At 39.3% G+C, this 16,017-nt stretch overlaps 1 protein-coding gene across 10 annotated transcripts in view; it reads right to left on the bottom strand.

Moving 5' to 3' along the window:
- Syne1 (spectrin repeat containing nuclear envelope protein 1) overlaps positions 1-16,017 on the bottom strand; it is a 436,344-nt gene that overhangs the window by 130,492 nt on the left and 289,835 nt on the right. For all 10 annotated transcript variants that reach the window (XM_071612898.1, XM_071612903.1, XM_071612905.1 and 7 more), the window contains 4 exons: positions 10,749-10,916; positions 10,390-10,551; positions 2,893-3,087; positions 1,395-1,568 (listed from right to left, as the gene is read on the bottom strand). In XM_071612898.1, the coding sequence (XP_071468999.1) occupies positions 1,395-1,568; positions 2,893-3,087; positions 10,390-10,551; positions 10,749-10,916 (699 nt within the window). The remainder of the gene's footprint in view (positions 1-1,394; positions 1,569-2,892; positions 3,088-10,389; positions 10,552-10,748; positions 10,917-16,017) is intronic.

Genomic DNA, 16,017 nt, shown 5'->3' with positions numbered 1-16,017 from the left:
TAGAAACAGTAGGAAAGAAGATACACAGAACAGAAAGCACTCACATAGGACTGCCTCTATCATCACGACAGAAAAATAATGTTTCAAATATACACAGATAAGTTTCCTAAGGTAACAATAATCAATATTATGAATCTCAAATTATAAACAGGAATGACCAATGTAGTATATTACATTTTAAAAATAAAGACAGAGCATGGATGGTTAAAGGAGACCCTCATCATTATACAAAATACATGTATGAAGATGTGAATTTGGTGTCAACATACCTTATACACAGAGATATGATAAATTATGGTATAAAGGTGTATTAAGAATTGTAATGCAAAAATAAATAAATAAATAAAATCAAAAAAGAAAAAAATAATGAACTTAAAACAAAACAAAAATAATAATAATAAAGACAGAGCCAGTTGTGGTGGTGCATTCCTGTATTCCCCGTGACTCAGGAGGCTGAAGCAGGAGGAAAGCATGTTGGAATTCAGCCTCATCAATTTAGTGAAATACTGTCTCAAAATAAAAAATAAAGAGGACTGGAGATGTAGCTTAGTGTTAATGCAACCCTGGGTTCAATCCACCCCTATCAAAAATAAAAATAAAAATAATAAAGGCAGAGTTAAATAATTAAAGACATTTGCATATTTTCTCTTATTTCAAATGGGAGAACTATGAAATTGTGCATAGTGAAATTTAATCCTGCATGCTATGTTGGGCTTTCTAGACACTTCCTTGTTATTTCAATGAAAGCATACTTCACCCATATGTGAAGTCTAATATACTGACAATCATTAAAGTTGGATGATGAATGCATGAGAGTTCATTATCTATTCTATAGTTATTTGTGTGTTTGGAAATTCCACAATAAAAAGGAAAGAGAAAAATATTAGAATAAAAATCTTAATTACCCCTCACATTAATTTCTAGAGACTCAACATGGAAGGAAGAAAATGTACAAATTTTAGAAGACAACCTTCTCATGTTTGGTTTCCTTGTCTGCCTAAAACTGATGGTTGGAAACATTTTCCAAATAACAAATCAGGATTAGAACCTACAACAGGCTCCTAGAGATGCTTCTTGTGTTTATTCACAGTCTGACTCCATGATACCAATTGTTCTCATTAGGTTTGCTTTTCTTTTTACCACAAGCATTCGTACATCTATAGTCTTTAAAAGTGTCCTTTTGGAAACAAACTAAAGATCTTCTAAAGTAGATCCTTTCAATAAATCTTTTTGAAAAACTAAGTCCAAGTTTGGGTTTCATTAAGTTCTAATGAATTTGTGTGCGTACTTAGGGAGCACATTTTATATCCACACCAAGACTTTTTACCAGTAGGCCTCTAGTTCAAAACTGTGCTTTGTGGTGTTGGCACAGTCCTTTGAGACCACTTTTGTACCTGGCAGTCCACCAGCTGGGCCTCCATGTCCATGGGCTCTTTAGGCGAACCCAGTGCAACATCCAGGGTGGCTTTAGTATTCAGGAGCCAGTGGTCCAACTCGTCTGCTTCGTAGCGATACCTCTGCAGGGCCTGCTCCTGCCTCTGTTCCTCTAGCTGATCATTTAACTTCTCCTAATGGAATAAGCAGAATGTAACTCGGATCACTGGAAGGTGAACTTTTTAAGATTCAGCACAAGAGAGTTCTCAGCTCTGGCTGTACACCTGGAAAACTTAAAAAACAGTTTTTTAAGTTGCTTGCATCACATCCCAAAACAAAAATTCAGAATTTCTGGAGGTGTCTCAGATAATTTTATTTTTTAAGATTACCCAATGATGCTAATGTGCACAGAGAGCTGTTCGAGGCTCAAATCAAATCATAAGGGTCCAGATCTGTCCTATAGGACCAGACAGTAACTTGAATGATGCTGCTGATTATATCAGTTCAGTTGCTAAGGCTGTCCTCAAACTTGCAACCCTCCTGCCTCAGCCTACCAAGTCACTGGGATTAAAGGTGCCCAGCTAAATATCTTATTTTTAAAACTATCTTATTAATAATTCATTATTATTATTTTAAATCATAATTTTATACAATTGTTTAACATGGAGATTAGTAAGTAGGGCACACACATTAATTTTTGAATAGCTCTTAAATTAGAAATACTTGAAGAGATAATTTAACTAATCTTACATAAGTAAGTTTAGAAAGAGCTTACACAATAGGGTCATGGTAAATTGAATTATGGTATAATTAGCTGCTAAATAAAATGATTTTCTATTTATATAATAAGAAATGTTTGAGAAAGAATTATGTGCCAGAGAAGTTGATGGACCCTGGAGGTACAATGAGCCACACATTATAGGAGTCTCTGTGAAGCCTGTGGTCTAACCAAATCTTAGGAGCAACAATACGAAAATGCAAACATCATATATACTCTTTAAAGCCAAGAGTTACAAGAGAATAAATAAAAAGAAAATTTGCTGATTTTAGCATATATATAGTATTAACACCGAAATCTATGTATTGAATAATATTTAAATTAAGTAACGTGAAAACCAGAATTGCAAGAGCATTTTCATGAATTATTGTGTTTGAATTGTTAGCAGAGACTAAGAAGAATTAGTCTTTATAGTACTAATAATATTCGTCAAGCGCCCCTATTTAAACACAGCAAACCCTCACACAGACCTACAATGGCCCTCCGCAAGGCTCAAGTCTCCTGAGTGCTTGGTGCGGTCTTCACAAGGTCTTTGCCTGCAATGAGTCAGAGGGGCTGAAAGGACTCATTCATGGCTGCACCCTGACTCGCACTCCATGCACAGGATCCTGCACAAACACCATGCACCTTCTCAGGAGTGGGGGACAGTGGATCCTTGAGCACCACAAGAACTCGCACACCTGTTAGCAGGACCTGCAGAGTCAACTCAGAAGCAAGAGGCAAGGTCTGCCTCGCCTTACCTCCAGGAGCTGCCGCTTCCCAGCCGCTTTCATCCTGATGGTGGACATTCGCTCGGCCAGGACGGTGAGCGTGGACTGCAAGGCCAGCTGCTCTGCGGGGTCACACTCCCGAGACTCAGACACCAGCTCGTCCGCGAGAGCTGACTGCAGCGCATTGATTTCATCCTGGAGCATGAGGATCTCGTCCATCAGGGCCTGCAGGAAAAGCAGTCATGCTCAGGCACGCATTTTCAGCCCGGAGGGGCAGCGGCACTGGCAGAGGCTCACATCCACTGACACTAGTGAGAGACCGTCCATGTGGACGTCATATGACCAGCAAATTGGGGGACTACTCACCTGAGTGTCAAAATGAAATACTGACTGAATGCCAGGATGTTTCTGATTTTAATACTGTGTAGGCCACTACCTAAAGTGACTTTGAACCAGTTAATTAAACTTTCTGACTTTCAAAAGGCTCATCTGTAATGGGGTTGGGGGGCCACAGGAATGGGGGCAATAGGCAAGGCTCAATTGTGTCAAGTGTCTGAGTCAATGCTGAAATTAAAATCCATCATAAAGGACAGGAGAAGTGGGTAACCTGTTTCCGTGTTGTGACACAGTCCTGGGTTTTCTCCTCTACTCAACTCTAAAAGGTCAAGTTTCTTTGGGGCTCATTTCCCACCCTGTCCTCTCTTCACAGTCTCCCCCAGGCTACCTCTTTAATGGGGGTCCATACCCAAAGTTTCAAATGCTAATGCTGCTCACCTCTGAAGGCACATCCCTAACCCAGACGTGTGTCCTAAGCTTCAGAATTATGTGTTCTACTTACATAGTTCATGGGCATTTCCATCACATTAAGTGTTGTTAAGTAAAAAATTGTGCTCCTGAACTGGCCCAAAAGAGACTAAAAATTGAAATGGAGTCTCTCATGCTAAAGTTCCAGGACATCCAACCTAATCTAAGGCATATTTCTCACCTTCCAAGAAACCAGGAGAAATAAGAAATTAACAGAATTTCTCAAGTAGCCTAGTCTCAATCAACATAAGGAAGTTGTATCTGTTTTAATTCTTATACAAAAGAAGGGACCTAAGTAACCTGAAGTTCACTGATCAGTTGTTTTCCTATTCTGCCTCCTTGTCCTTGTCTTACAGGGAAACTGAATTTGAAATGACAATCCCAGCTACTCAGGAAGCTGACTGAGGCAGGAGGATTTCAAGCTTGAAGCCAGCCTGAGCAATTCAGGGAAACCTTGTTTAAAAAACAAATAAATAAAAGTACTTGGGGGTATAGCTCAGTGGTAGCAGAAAACTGGGTTCAAGCCCCAGCATTGCAAAAATAATAATAAATAAATAACCAACCCACCAATCAGTTTTTATTCTTTCTTTTCTTTTGGACATTCTTCCATAAAACCAATCTCTTCTACTCAACCCCTTTGAACATTACTGAGTTTTATGGAATGAAGTGTTGCTGGATTCTAGAATCCAAAATAAAACCAACTACGTTTTTAAAACTAGATTGTTGTGATTTTTGTCCTTTGACAATATAAAGCCTGGTTTCTCCCTGACTTTCCCCCTCACTGCTCAAGCTATAGACTTGGGAATAACACCATCGTCTCCTTCATTCACATATCTAATCTACCACCAAATCCAAAATACATCCTGCACATCTACATTATCTCCATTCTATCTTCCCACCTCCAAAGTCAAAGTCAACTTCCTCTGTTGTATAAATGGCTATAATGATTCCCCATGGGTCTGCCTGCTTTCACTCTTGTCTTTCAGGCCTCTCTTTACAAAGCAATTACAATGGCCTTTAAAAAATATCCCTTAAATCCTCTCATTCCCCTACTTCAAAATATTTAATGACTTCCTGTCAGTAAAATAAAATATGAACTCCTTATCACTTGCATGGCCTCAGGCTTCCTGTTTCTTGTACCACCACCCACCCCCTTCCTGCTCTCTGAATTCCTGCCTTCTTCATTGTCTCCAGGGCCCCCAGCTCTTTCTGGCCTCACAGCCTTTGCACATGCTGTTCCCTCAAGCTGGAACTCTCTTCCCACTGTGTGTGTGTGTGTGTGTGTGTGATACCTCTGCTCACTCTTCAGTCTTAGGTTAATGTCACCCCTTAGATGCCTTTCCTGACACCCCATCTAAAGGAACTCTACCATTCTGCCAATAGCACTGTTTTCCCATTTAACATCTACCACAATTATACATGGTTTTCATTTCTCATTTTTCATATTTTATGACTTGCTCTTCACCTGAAACCTTTGCAAGAAATTCTTATTTGGAATTTGAATGGCATGCTAGAAATAAAGGCACCATAACAGGAGAGGTGACTGGGGCCAAGTCAAGTAATGTAAGTTTTATATTAGTTAACGTTTGACAGTTTCCATATCTCCCATGGACTGCAAGTTTTGCTGTAGACAAGCGCCTCCTCCAAGTAAACTCTCAAAAATATTTAAAAAAAAACCCTTCTCTTTCTCTAATATTATGTTCTGTCCAATTGATTTCTAAGAGGCTATCACACTGACAATATTACCTACATTCAGCGAAGTGTGTGGCTCTGTGAATTTTCACAAAATGCACACACACATGTTGCCACCCAGATGGTGAAATAGAGCATCCAGGACTCAACATGCCCTGCCCCTTTGATGTCCTCCCTGTGGCTCCTCCCCTCCTCCCCCACCAACTGGTTGACCTGTAAATATGGTCGATGACCTTGGCCTGCACTTCAGCTTAATGGAAATGGAATCATAAAGGAATCATTGCTTCACATCTGGCTTGGTTCACTCCTACCACGAAGGCCAGGCTTGATGGTGCTGCACACAGAGCTGCTTACTTTCACCTGTATCATTCTGTACTATCAATTGGCTTGTGAATCTTTTTAATTTAAACCTTTCTAGTGGGTTCACAGTGGAAACTCATGCTAGTTTTAATCTGCATTTCCCTGCTGCCTGACACCAACCACTTTTTCAGACACTTGTTGGCCATCTCTTCTTACTGCTGGCTAAAACTCTAGTGCATATTCCATTAATTATTAATATTATTGATCTGTAAGCGCTGTTTATAGATCTGGAAGAATTCTGTGTGCCTGTGTTTCTTTCGTTTCTGTGTATTGCAAATGTCTGTTCTCACTCTGGAAATATCTGCTCCTATTTTTTTTTTTTTTTTTCTGCTTTGGGAAAAAATCCTTTAATGGTGTCTTTTGATAAACAAATTCTTAATTTTGTTACAGATTGATGTTTTCCTTAATAGGGTTGTCAGTGTCCTACTTTAAAAATACTTTGCCTACCACAATGTCATGAATATATTATTATGTTATCTTCTAAAGAGGTACTGGACTCGGGGGTGTGGCTCAGTGACACTGGGCATGCTTAGAATTCCTGAGGCTCCCTGGGTTCAACCCACAGCACAGGGGGAAAAAGGAAGGAAGGCTGGAAGGAAAGAATGGAGAGAGGGTGGGAGGGAGGGTAAAAGGAAGGAAGGGGGAAAGGAAGGAAAGAAAGGAGAAAGAGAGGGAGGGAAGGAGGGTGAAAAGAAGGAAGTAGGAAAGGAAGGAAAGAAGGGAGAGAGGGTGAAAGGAAGGAAGGAGGACCACAAAATGAATGCTACCCCAAACATGGTTCTTATGGAACGGAATCAGTCTTCAAAAAGTTTGGCACAGGATTTTTATGAGATAAAGATAGAGAATAGGTGTTAAGAAATTTTATAGCAATTTGACATTGTCATAACATCAAACAGGCTTTCATTTAATCTTACAAAGTGTTAGTCTTTGATGGATTAGAAATTAAGAAAAGATATTCACCGTAGACAGTTTGCAAGCACTATTTTAAACCCCCCCCCCTTTTTTTTTCTTTTTTTGGTCCTGACACTATGTCGAGATATATAATTCATCTAAACTTATTTTTTTGTGTCCATTGTAGGTAGGAATCAAAATTACTCTTTTCCTTCACCTATTGTTTTATAGTGCCATCTTTGCCATAAGCCAAGTATCTATGTAGATGTGAGTCTATTTCTGGCCTCTAATTCTGTGCCATTGACAGATGCCATACTATCTCAGTTCTTAGAGCTTTATAAGTCTTACAATCTGGTAGGATGTGTCTTTCAACTCTATTCATCTTCCTCAAGGTTGTCTTGGCTGCTCTTGACATTTTGCATTTGATATTTTTGCAATATATATTAGAGTTCGCTTATTTATCTCCATCAAAAAAACTTGCTGAGATTTTCAAACAAGATTGCATCGAATTAATATATGGTCCCTTTTGTTATGATTCAAAGTACTTTTTGTCTTAGTAACTTATTTTCTGTTGTTATGTGATCACTTGCTTTACCTGATTTTATTTGGTCTGATTTTATAGGCTCCTCTATAAATATATATATTTTATAGGCTCCTCTATAGGTCAGTCTATAATTAGACTGACCTCGTTATGTCTCTTTGCTTTGCACTGATCCTTCACAGAAGCAAGAAGAGCCTGCTCATGGTTTCACACCATGCTCACTCTCTTTCCACACACATTTACATTTATAGTGCCTCCTACCCACTCCTGTTGTCATTCCAGCTTTTAAAACTCTATCTCCCCAAAGTTCTTGCTAAGTCTCATTTAATCTACTTCCACTGCTCTAGCCCACAGTTACATTTAACTTTCTGTGCAATGTGTTGGTAATTCCCACCACCACTATAGCAGATTTTTTAATCATACATTAATGAAAAGTGTGTCTTTCTGATGTGTGCATCATAGGTGCTCAACACCTCTAGTTGAACTTAATTTATTCTAATTCATGATAGAAAAAAATTGATATCTGAATCATGAAGCAATCAAAAAATCAATACGTGTCCTCATTTAATCTCCGTGGATCTGAACAAGCAGGTGTGCTGCTAAATTGCTGGCTTCATTTCTAACTCAAACTATTCTAAAATTTCTCTCTGAATTAAGCAACAAAAGGATTAGGTGCTGTAAAAATCGCTGTTTTTCATCCTGTTAGATTCAGGCTTCTGTTCATACTTTAGAGACAGCAGCAGTTAAGCTTAATGGGTAGAGTATTCTTTGGGAGTGAGGAAAATGCTTTGGAACGTTTTATAGAGATTAAATGGAGGTGGTGACTGTTCAAATTAAGAATAGCCTATTTTCCACTGAGCCCAGCATGGTGGTGCCCACCTGCAATCCCAGTGATCTGGGATGCTGAGGCAGGAAGAACACAAGTTCCAGGCCAGCCTGGGTTCCTCCACCTAGATTACTTAGAGAAGTATTTGGAGGGAATATGTGGGAATTGAGTTAACTATAAAGAAACTATACTTCTAAGAAGAAAGGAATAACAATGAGAGTATTTATATAAATTTTTAAAAATATAAAAAGCATACTGGACTTTTTCAAAATTGTAAAAACAGCAATTTTATAATAGTGCTTGGCATTTTTAAAGGACGATTCCAGAAGCCAAGAACACATTTAGATTTTGTAATACCATTAGCTTTTCTCGTGGGCAGCTCTGTCCCAGAATCTGTTGAACTTAGGCACAGACAGTAAAAAGTAGCAAAAATTGCTCAGATGGAAAATGTTAGATTTCTGGTGATATATGAAATGATATTGAATGTTCTTTACATTTTCTCTTTCTCCCATTAGAGCCACGAATATCATTACTGAGTCCCGATGTCCAGTAATTATCATCAAATCAGTTACATTTTCTCACAGCTATTATGGTTAGCACTGCAGTTCTTAATTCATAAAGGGACCAAAAAATCAACGGAGTTGTGATTGGCCTTAATTAGAAGAAGAGTCAGTTTCACTTTCAATGTATAATGCTTAATACTAGTGTGCAGTTTCGAGTGTTTTAAACTAAATCCTTTGAACGAAATAATAATTTTGCTTTATAGTCCATTTATGTGTTATTTCATACTAAAGCCTGATGAATGGTGTGGAAGCTAACTCACCTTTTCAATTAAGAACTGAAAGTCATGGCTAGTCACCAGAATCCTGTTTCCCTGCCATTCCTAACTCCTGTGAAAGCCAGTGAAGGGTTTTGGGAACTGTGGCCTTAGAGGGCAATGGACCTTGAATGAAGGTGGATGTGACCTGAAGGTAGAGAGAAGGAGTAAATATTTAAACCTTCCTATATTTCATCAGCTTCAAGAATTTGAGTGTCTGACTGTTAACTTCTCTCTGGTGTAGCCCTTAGAAAATGCATGCTATGTTCCTTTTGGATGCTAAAACCAAGTGACCATATGTAGGACAGCCCAAGTTGGCCAGCAGCGCTTTCATCAAATGGGGAGGTGGTGAGGCAGTCCCTTCCACAGATGACATGAAGACAAGGTCCAGGGGACAACAGGACAAACAGAACTAAGGGACTGGGAACAGCAAGGAGTGCCAGGAGCTCCCTGGGGGCAATAGGACACCCCTTCAGATGAGAATGAGGTGGCTGTTGGCCATTAGAAGACCAGAGCATCAGTTAAAGAGCACTGCACAACCCTGAGGCCCTTCTGGAAGGTAAAGGGCTTTGGAGAGCAGTCGAATAGCCACCTGGTCTAGAATAATTACACACTTTCACGGAACACTTCCTAAATCTGGAGGATTATGGTGACTTCAGCATGGCAGAAAGACCTTCTGAAGGAAGTTTATCAAAATAAGTTCTGAAATGGGTGCTATGCACTTGATCTCTATCTTGAGAAGTTACCAGGGTGTTAAAAATTTGAAACCACTATTTCTCAATATGCTGTCTTTAGATGAAATGTTCTCATTTTTCTGTTATACTGAAAGGCCCTCCCTGTATTGCAAAAGAATGCAACATAGTCTAAGGTTATCCTTGCTTCTAAAACCATAAAGATGTAGAGCAGATAAAGCTAATAAGCACATCATGCTTTTATAGCTCTTCATTAATGTCTAAAAATATCTTACTTTTCCTCAGGCCCCAGTTATAGCACACAAATATGATTGTGTCTTAATAGCACACCTGATAGTATTGCTAAAGTACCAACTAGACTTTAAAATATGCACAGTTCTTAGCAGGAATTTTAAGTTGATGAATTTTTAACATTGTTTTCTAAATTAGGTTAATGCAATCCGCTGTTTCTCATCTAAAACTGAAGCTTTGCTAGTTTGTATAATCTTTTAAAAATGATTGAAGTCAGAACTTTGACAAGATAAGAACCTGGAACACCTAGCCTCCCTTCTTTGCCCACTGAAGTCTGGGACTTAAGGTTCTTAGACAATAATGGGGCAGTGATGGGAGCATACTGGCTAGTACCTAGAGAAGGCAGATTTGGGATGCGTTATTCTACAACAAAATCAAAACAATTTGGCAACTGCAAGGAAATGCACTTTGTATAATAAAAGTGCAAAAGCCATATTAATGCACACAACTTTTTACAATCAGAGTGGAGGTCTGGTTTCCTTCTTTTTCCTCAGTAGAGCTCCCCTGAAGCAGTGACGGAATGGACAGTCTGCTCTCTGGAACACAGGCCCAACCAACAGGCCTGTAGCCCCTATTTAATCATGCAGGAAGCTGGAGTCATCACTATTTTTACCTGATGTTCGGCCATCTGGCTTTCTGGGCTCTTGCTGGGCTTGAGACTCTCGCCAAGCTTCATCTCGATGGCCTCCATTTTGGTTGAGATGGACTGGAGGGAGTCCTGGTACTTTTGCTGCCGTTCCAAAGCTTCATAGAGGGTGCGCTGCTTTTCACTGATCTAAACAAGAAAAGGGATCTTACCAGCAGTTTCTTACCTCTTATCTCCCAGGTTACGACATTTCTTTCCTCACCGCTTTACCCAAGGGTATTCAGCCATGTAGTGGATGTGTAACACTCTGTAAGCATTTCATAAGACAATACCTAAGGTAATGGGTGTCTGGTGACTTTAACCAATCCCACATTTCAAGGGCTTACCACGTTTTTTAAGGTTTCCCAAGAACGCTGCAAATCACCCAGTTTGGCAGTAGCAGAGGGCTCCAGTCCTGGTTCATAGAACTCCTGGGAGGCCGCTGTGCTGGGGTGAATCCTCGCAGCATCTGTTTGTAGCCGCTCAGCCGACAAGGCTTGGTAATAAGCAATGTCCTGCGAGGGAGAGTACAGTGGAAGATTCAAAAGGAAAGACAGAGTCTAGAACAACCTGTTTTGGGTACTGTCATGTGAGTAAAGGTCTAGGATTTGCATCTCTCTATGAATCAGTAAATTCTTGTTAACAAGAAGAATTTACACATACAGAAGCATGTTGAACTAGTTATAACATTTTGGTTTATTTAAAAAGAAATAAATAACTTTACCAATATTTCAAGTTACCAAAACTAATTTTATATTTGGTAAAATCAGCACACAAAGAACTTGGCTGATTGACTAGTATGGCAAAATGAGGGATTCTAAATGATCTGGTTCTAAAAATGTTATTCAAGGTATTGACCAGAGTGCTGAACCGTCTTTTAAAAAGTATTTGATTTAAGAAAGTTACATATATAGACAGTCATTTTGCAGCTATAGCTAGACCTTCAAAATTTGTGACTTAATTATTTATAGAAATTAATTTTAAAATGTTAATACTAAATAAAGGAAAACGTAATGAGGAAGTTGAAACTAAGAAACAAAGTTTTCTCCTATTCATTTCCTGGAAGTACGTAAGATATGATCAAAGGGAATGGTAAAAATCCATGCTTTTGAATTTTTTTAATCTCTTGGGTCATGAGTAATATTACATGTTTTGTATTTATGGTAGTGATTTTACTATACTGAGATATATAATGACGTATTTTCAATAGTTTCTATGTGCATCTGTATCTTAATGGAAATTGAATAGGGAGAGCAATGTTTATATTCTGTGAGTCATGATTATAAAGTTCATTAAATTTGCAGTTTTGTGCTGTTGAAGATAATTAGATGAGGTTAAAATGCTGGAACCTTCCTGATAACCATGTAGTGGTAATAGGTATTAAAGAAGGCTCTAGCCCCATGGAAACACTGGCCAGAGGGGTCTGGTGTTTTGCAGTCTGTAAGAGGGCAGAAGCATGGTGGGGCAGCAGCTGGAGTTTAGACTGGGAATCAAGACACCTGAGATCTGGTAGACATTCTCCTAAGAACATGTACAACTGCAGCATCTTGTGCACAGCTCAACACTGGGTGACTTTCAGGACTAAATGAAATAACATCTGAGTGACTACTCCTATGCATTTGGTACAGAGGCTTCTAGATAAGTCCTTAATATTTCTTGATGGCATGGCCACAGGCAGACAGCTCCTCTTCACTCCTGACCCTGTGCCATCTTGAGTGCATTATTGTGGCATTCCCAAGTCCTTGACAGGCTCATATCACTGCTCCTCGCTCACCTCAGCTCACTTCAGACCCCACACCCTGAGCATGGTCCTCACTGAGTCAGTTCACACCACAGGTACTTCTTGCTATGTTTAAAGTTACTTAGGCCCCTTTCTTGCCAACACTCTTGTTTCCCTTGCCCCTTTAACCTGGGCTTCACAAACCTGGAAAATCCTAACCATTGTTCAATTCAGATTTACTTTCCAGAGTAAAACACATATAACACACACACACACACACACACAGAGCCATCAGCTCAAATATTCACAAATCTGGCTCTGTTTGGACTCACCCTTACCTCATGCTTGCCAGATGGCTTGCTAACGGAGGTCTCTCCCATCTGATCTCAGAGTCCCATAAACTTTTTCAAGGACCCCAATCCATTAATGGCATTTCCTTCTGGTTGATTTTCTCCTCAGCATATAGAGACAACTCTCCCCCATCTAAAAATACCTAGACATGCTCTTTCTTTATAATTTTGTTTCTCTTGATATCCCAATCTAGAAATGTCCACATATCCCACTTTGATGGATCATCGCAGATGGATCCGTTTGTGCCACAGGCTTGACCTGTCACTTCATAATCCAGCTTCTGAAAATAGCGGTATAGATAGCAATGTCACTCTCTCCCTCTCAACCCACCTCTCAATGCCCAAATGAACTTCAGCCCTGATGACCACAATAAGGCCTCTCGTACCACCGTCATCAGTGGCTTCTTTCCCTTGAAATATGATAGCCGTGTTCCAGTCCTGCCCTTGCTTGACCTCTCTGCAGCATTCAATAGCACCGACAGACCACTGTCTTTCGGAAACACTTTCCACTTACTCCTCTGTTCTCTTCTCAGTTCCCTGGTCATTCAATATTTCTCTTTTGTAATTTATTTTTCCACTAACTCCTTACTATTGGTAATTTATAAGCTCCAGGCTCACACCATCCAGCTGCTCACATATATCTCACAGGCTCTTCAAACTCAATATTTTCACAAAAATGAGAAATGAATTCAGGAAAAAGTGGTAAAGGCTTTTCTCTCTCTCATTACATGGAACTTATACCCATCTAAGCTATAAATTTCCTCTCATCCTTACCAGCCACTGGTTATGTAAGGATAAAGTTCTATTGACGCATATCCCTCCCAGAATCAAGGTTCAAATTCTCATTACAGCAACTACCCTCCTAACTCCAAGACTGCAATGGTAGCCTGCAGGCTGCCTCTGGTCTGCATGCCTTTAGTTTGGTACATACGGTGTTTTAACTTTTTTTTTTTTTTAAATTATCTTCATTAAAATAGATTGTATTAAAAATCCAGACTCACAGCTTCCTTTGAAAACCTGAAGGTATGTATCATTGTCACTAGACCCCGTGTCTACATGCCCACAGCAACATTCACAGAGGCTCTGGCCTGTTTCTCCCATTTTTAGCACCTAGATGAGCCAGGCATGAGTGTGTATGTCTTCTGTCCCTAACTGGCTTCCCTGACTGACTATTCCCACCTCTCTCCTACTGAATGGTCTGTTATGAAGTTCAGTCTGTGCATAGCTGCTTGTTAAACTCCCTTGGATAGTTAGCTATTAAATTCTAGATGAAGTCCCAGTTCACTTGTGTGGCCTCCACGGGCCTTGGTGATGTGTGCTTCCTGCATCCCCTCAGTCTCATTTCTGCACCCACTTCCCCAAACCTTTGTTTCTCTAAAACTACTTGCAGTTGCCTTGATGGGTCACTTTTCTTCCTGCCTCCATGGATTCCCACAGGGGGCCCCTTCTTTGACCTGTACCTGAAGCCCACCTGGCTTAGGTGCTTCCTCTATGGCCTCCTATCACATTCTGCTCCATCTCACCCTGTCTGGTCACTTGCCACCCTTGTCTCATCATTTGCCTGTTCTCACAGAGACTGTGGGCTCTTTAAAGACTGTGACAGTTTTCCTGAGGACACTAGAGAGTTTGGTAAACAAAAGGCAGGCATGTATGCTAATAATAAATCATGCATGTCACAGCACTTTTGTCAATCCTATTGTTTTATACACATGGAAAGTAAGGCGGGAGTTCTCCCTTATCCATGGTTTCAGTCTCTGCCATTTCATTTACCCATAGTCAATCTTAGTATGAAAATTTTAAAAGGAAAATTCCAGAAATAAACAGTTCATAAATTTCAATTAACTTTTATTAGAGTATATTGTTATAATTGTTCTGTTATTATTGTTAATCTCTCACTGGACCTCATTTGTAAATGAACTCCATTGTGGGTAGGTATATACAGGAAAAAACACAGATGGGTTCAGTACTATACATGGTTTCAGGCATCCACTAAGGGTCTTATAAAATGGATAAGGAAAAGCAAAACGTGGTTGAAATATTGTAGAATGTTTATATTAAATATTCTATTATAAATAAAGAAGGTTCCAAAAGAACAAGAACAAAATAAATTTGTCACACACCAAAAAACTTTGGCTCTGTGTGTATATATGGCTCAGGCCTAAAGACAGGAATGACAACTAGTTTCTTTAAAGGATTTGAAAATATATCACCTTTTATAGATGAATAACTTGGTTTGAAAACTACATAAATTCAATAAAATAAATCAAATGATACAATAAAAACAAAATTCAGCACTTACTATCATGAGAGATCATGCTCAGAAATATATCTCTCATTGCTTATGGACCTAAGTTAGGAGAATCATCACCCAGTAGATCACTAAGGAAATAAACCTGGGTAGCCATAGCTACTTTTTGATTTGCATTTTCCAGTTTTAAAAGTACTTTGATGGTTAGAAACATATTTGATGTTCACAATTCTGTAAATTAAGAAATATTGTTTCACACTTACACACAAGAGTGTGCAGGGACTTGGCAGATGCACTCAGCTCAGTGGAGGAAGGACTGAGACTCATGGGCACTTCTGACCCAGAGGCCAGTGGCTTGCCCTTTATGCTATGCCTCTTTGCAAACTCACTTCTCTTACCTCTTCTGTGACCTCTTTAAGTCCTGCATCTAAGGGGACATAGAAGCCTGAGGCAAATTCTGGGGATGCCTCATTGTTTCTCTCTCCAGTGAGCTAAGTTATTGTATTTTACCTTGGAGCTACTGTCACAGACAGATCACCCTGAGTTATAATGAGCCGTACTTACAGAAACAACAAGCACAACCCAGACAGAGTTAGGTAATGGAGATGTACTTACAGAAACAGCAACCACAAAACCTGTAACAGCTGGGATTTTATAAAACAGTTATATTTGGCTGCTCCTTGAAACCTCTGTGCACATTCTGTACAGGGCTTAGAGTCTGAAAATTGGAACTTAAGGGGATCCTAAACATACTCCTCAGTTTCAAGAGACGATTGTGTCACCCAATGCACCACTGGTTACATGGTCATGTTTGTTATTGTCCTCTGATTTACACTACTGTGCAAGAATAACGTGTGGCCAAAATAATGGCATTCACTAGTTCCAGCAATGCCAAGCTTAATATGATGGCTTTTTAACAGCTTCACAGTAAAGGGACTAAGTTAACCTAAATAAAGACCCTTCCAGTATTACTTACAGCATCCCTTAATCAGTGTATTAGATGAAGGATGTGATTTAATTGATATTTTCCTGTGATTGGGGAGAATTGCTAACATGGAACCACCAAAAAAAAATCTCACCTCACTCAGTTTTAGGATGCTGTTAAGCTTTACAGTTAAGTCAAGAAATAATAATAATGCTTTCACGTTTTATCATTTACGGGGCACATTTGTGTGTATACTAAAAGACACTTTACAAGAGCTAAGTAGCATGGAGACTTACAATTTTAGAAAAGGTATATTCTTTCCACAGTGTTCATCTCAAGATCACAATTGTACAATTTGAAAAACTTAAGAACT

Source organism: Marmota flaviventris, chromosome 6, assembly GCF_047511675.1.
Source record: "Marmota flaviventris isolate mMarFla1 chromosome 6, mMarFla1.hap1, whole genome shotgun sequence".
Taxonomy (NCBI): domain Eukaryota; kingdom Metazoa; phylum Chordata; class Mammalia; order Rodentia; family Sciuridae; genus Marmota; species Marmota flaviventris.
Note: the sequence above shows the minus strand (reverse complement) of the source record. Positions and strands in the feature narration are given on the sequence as shown.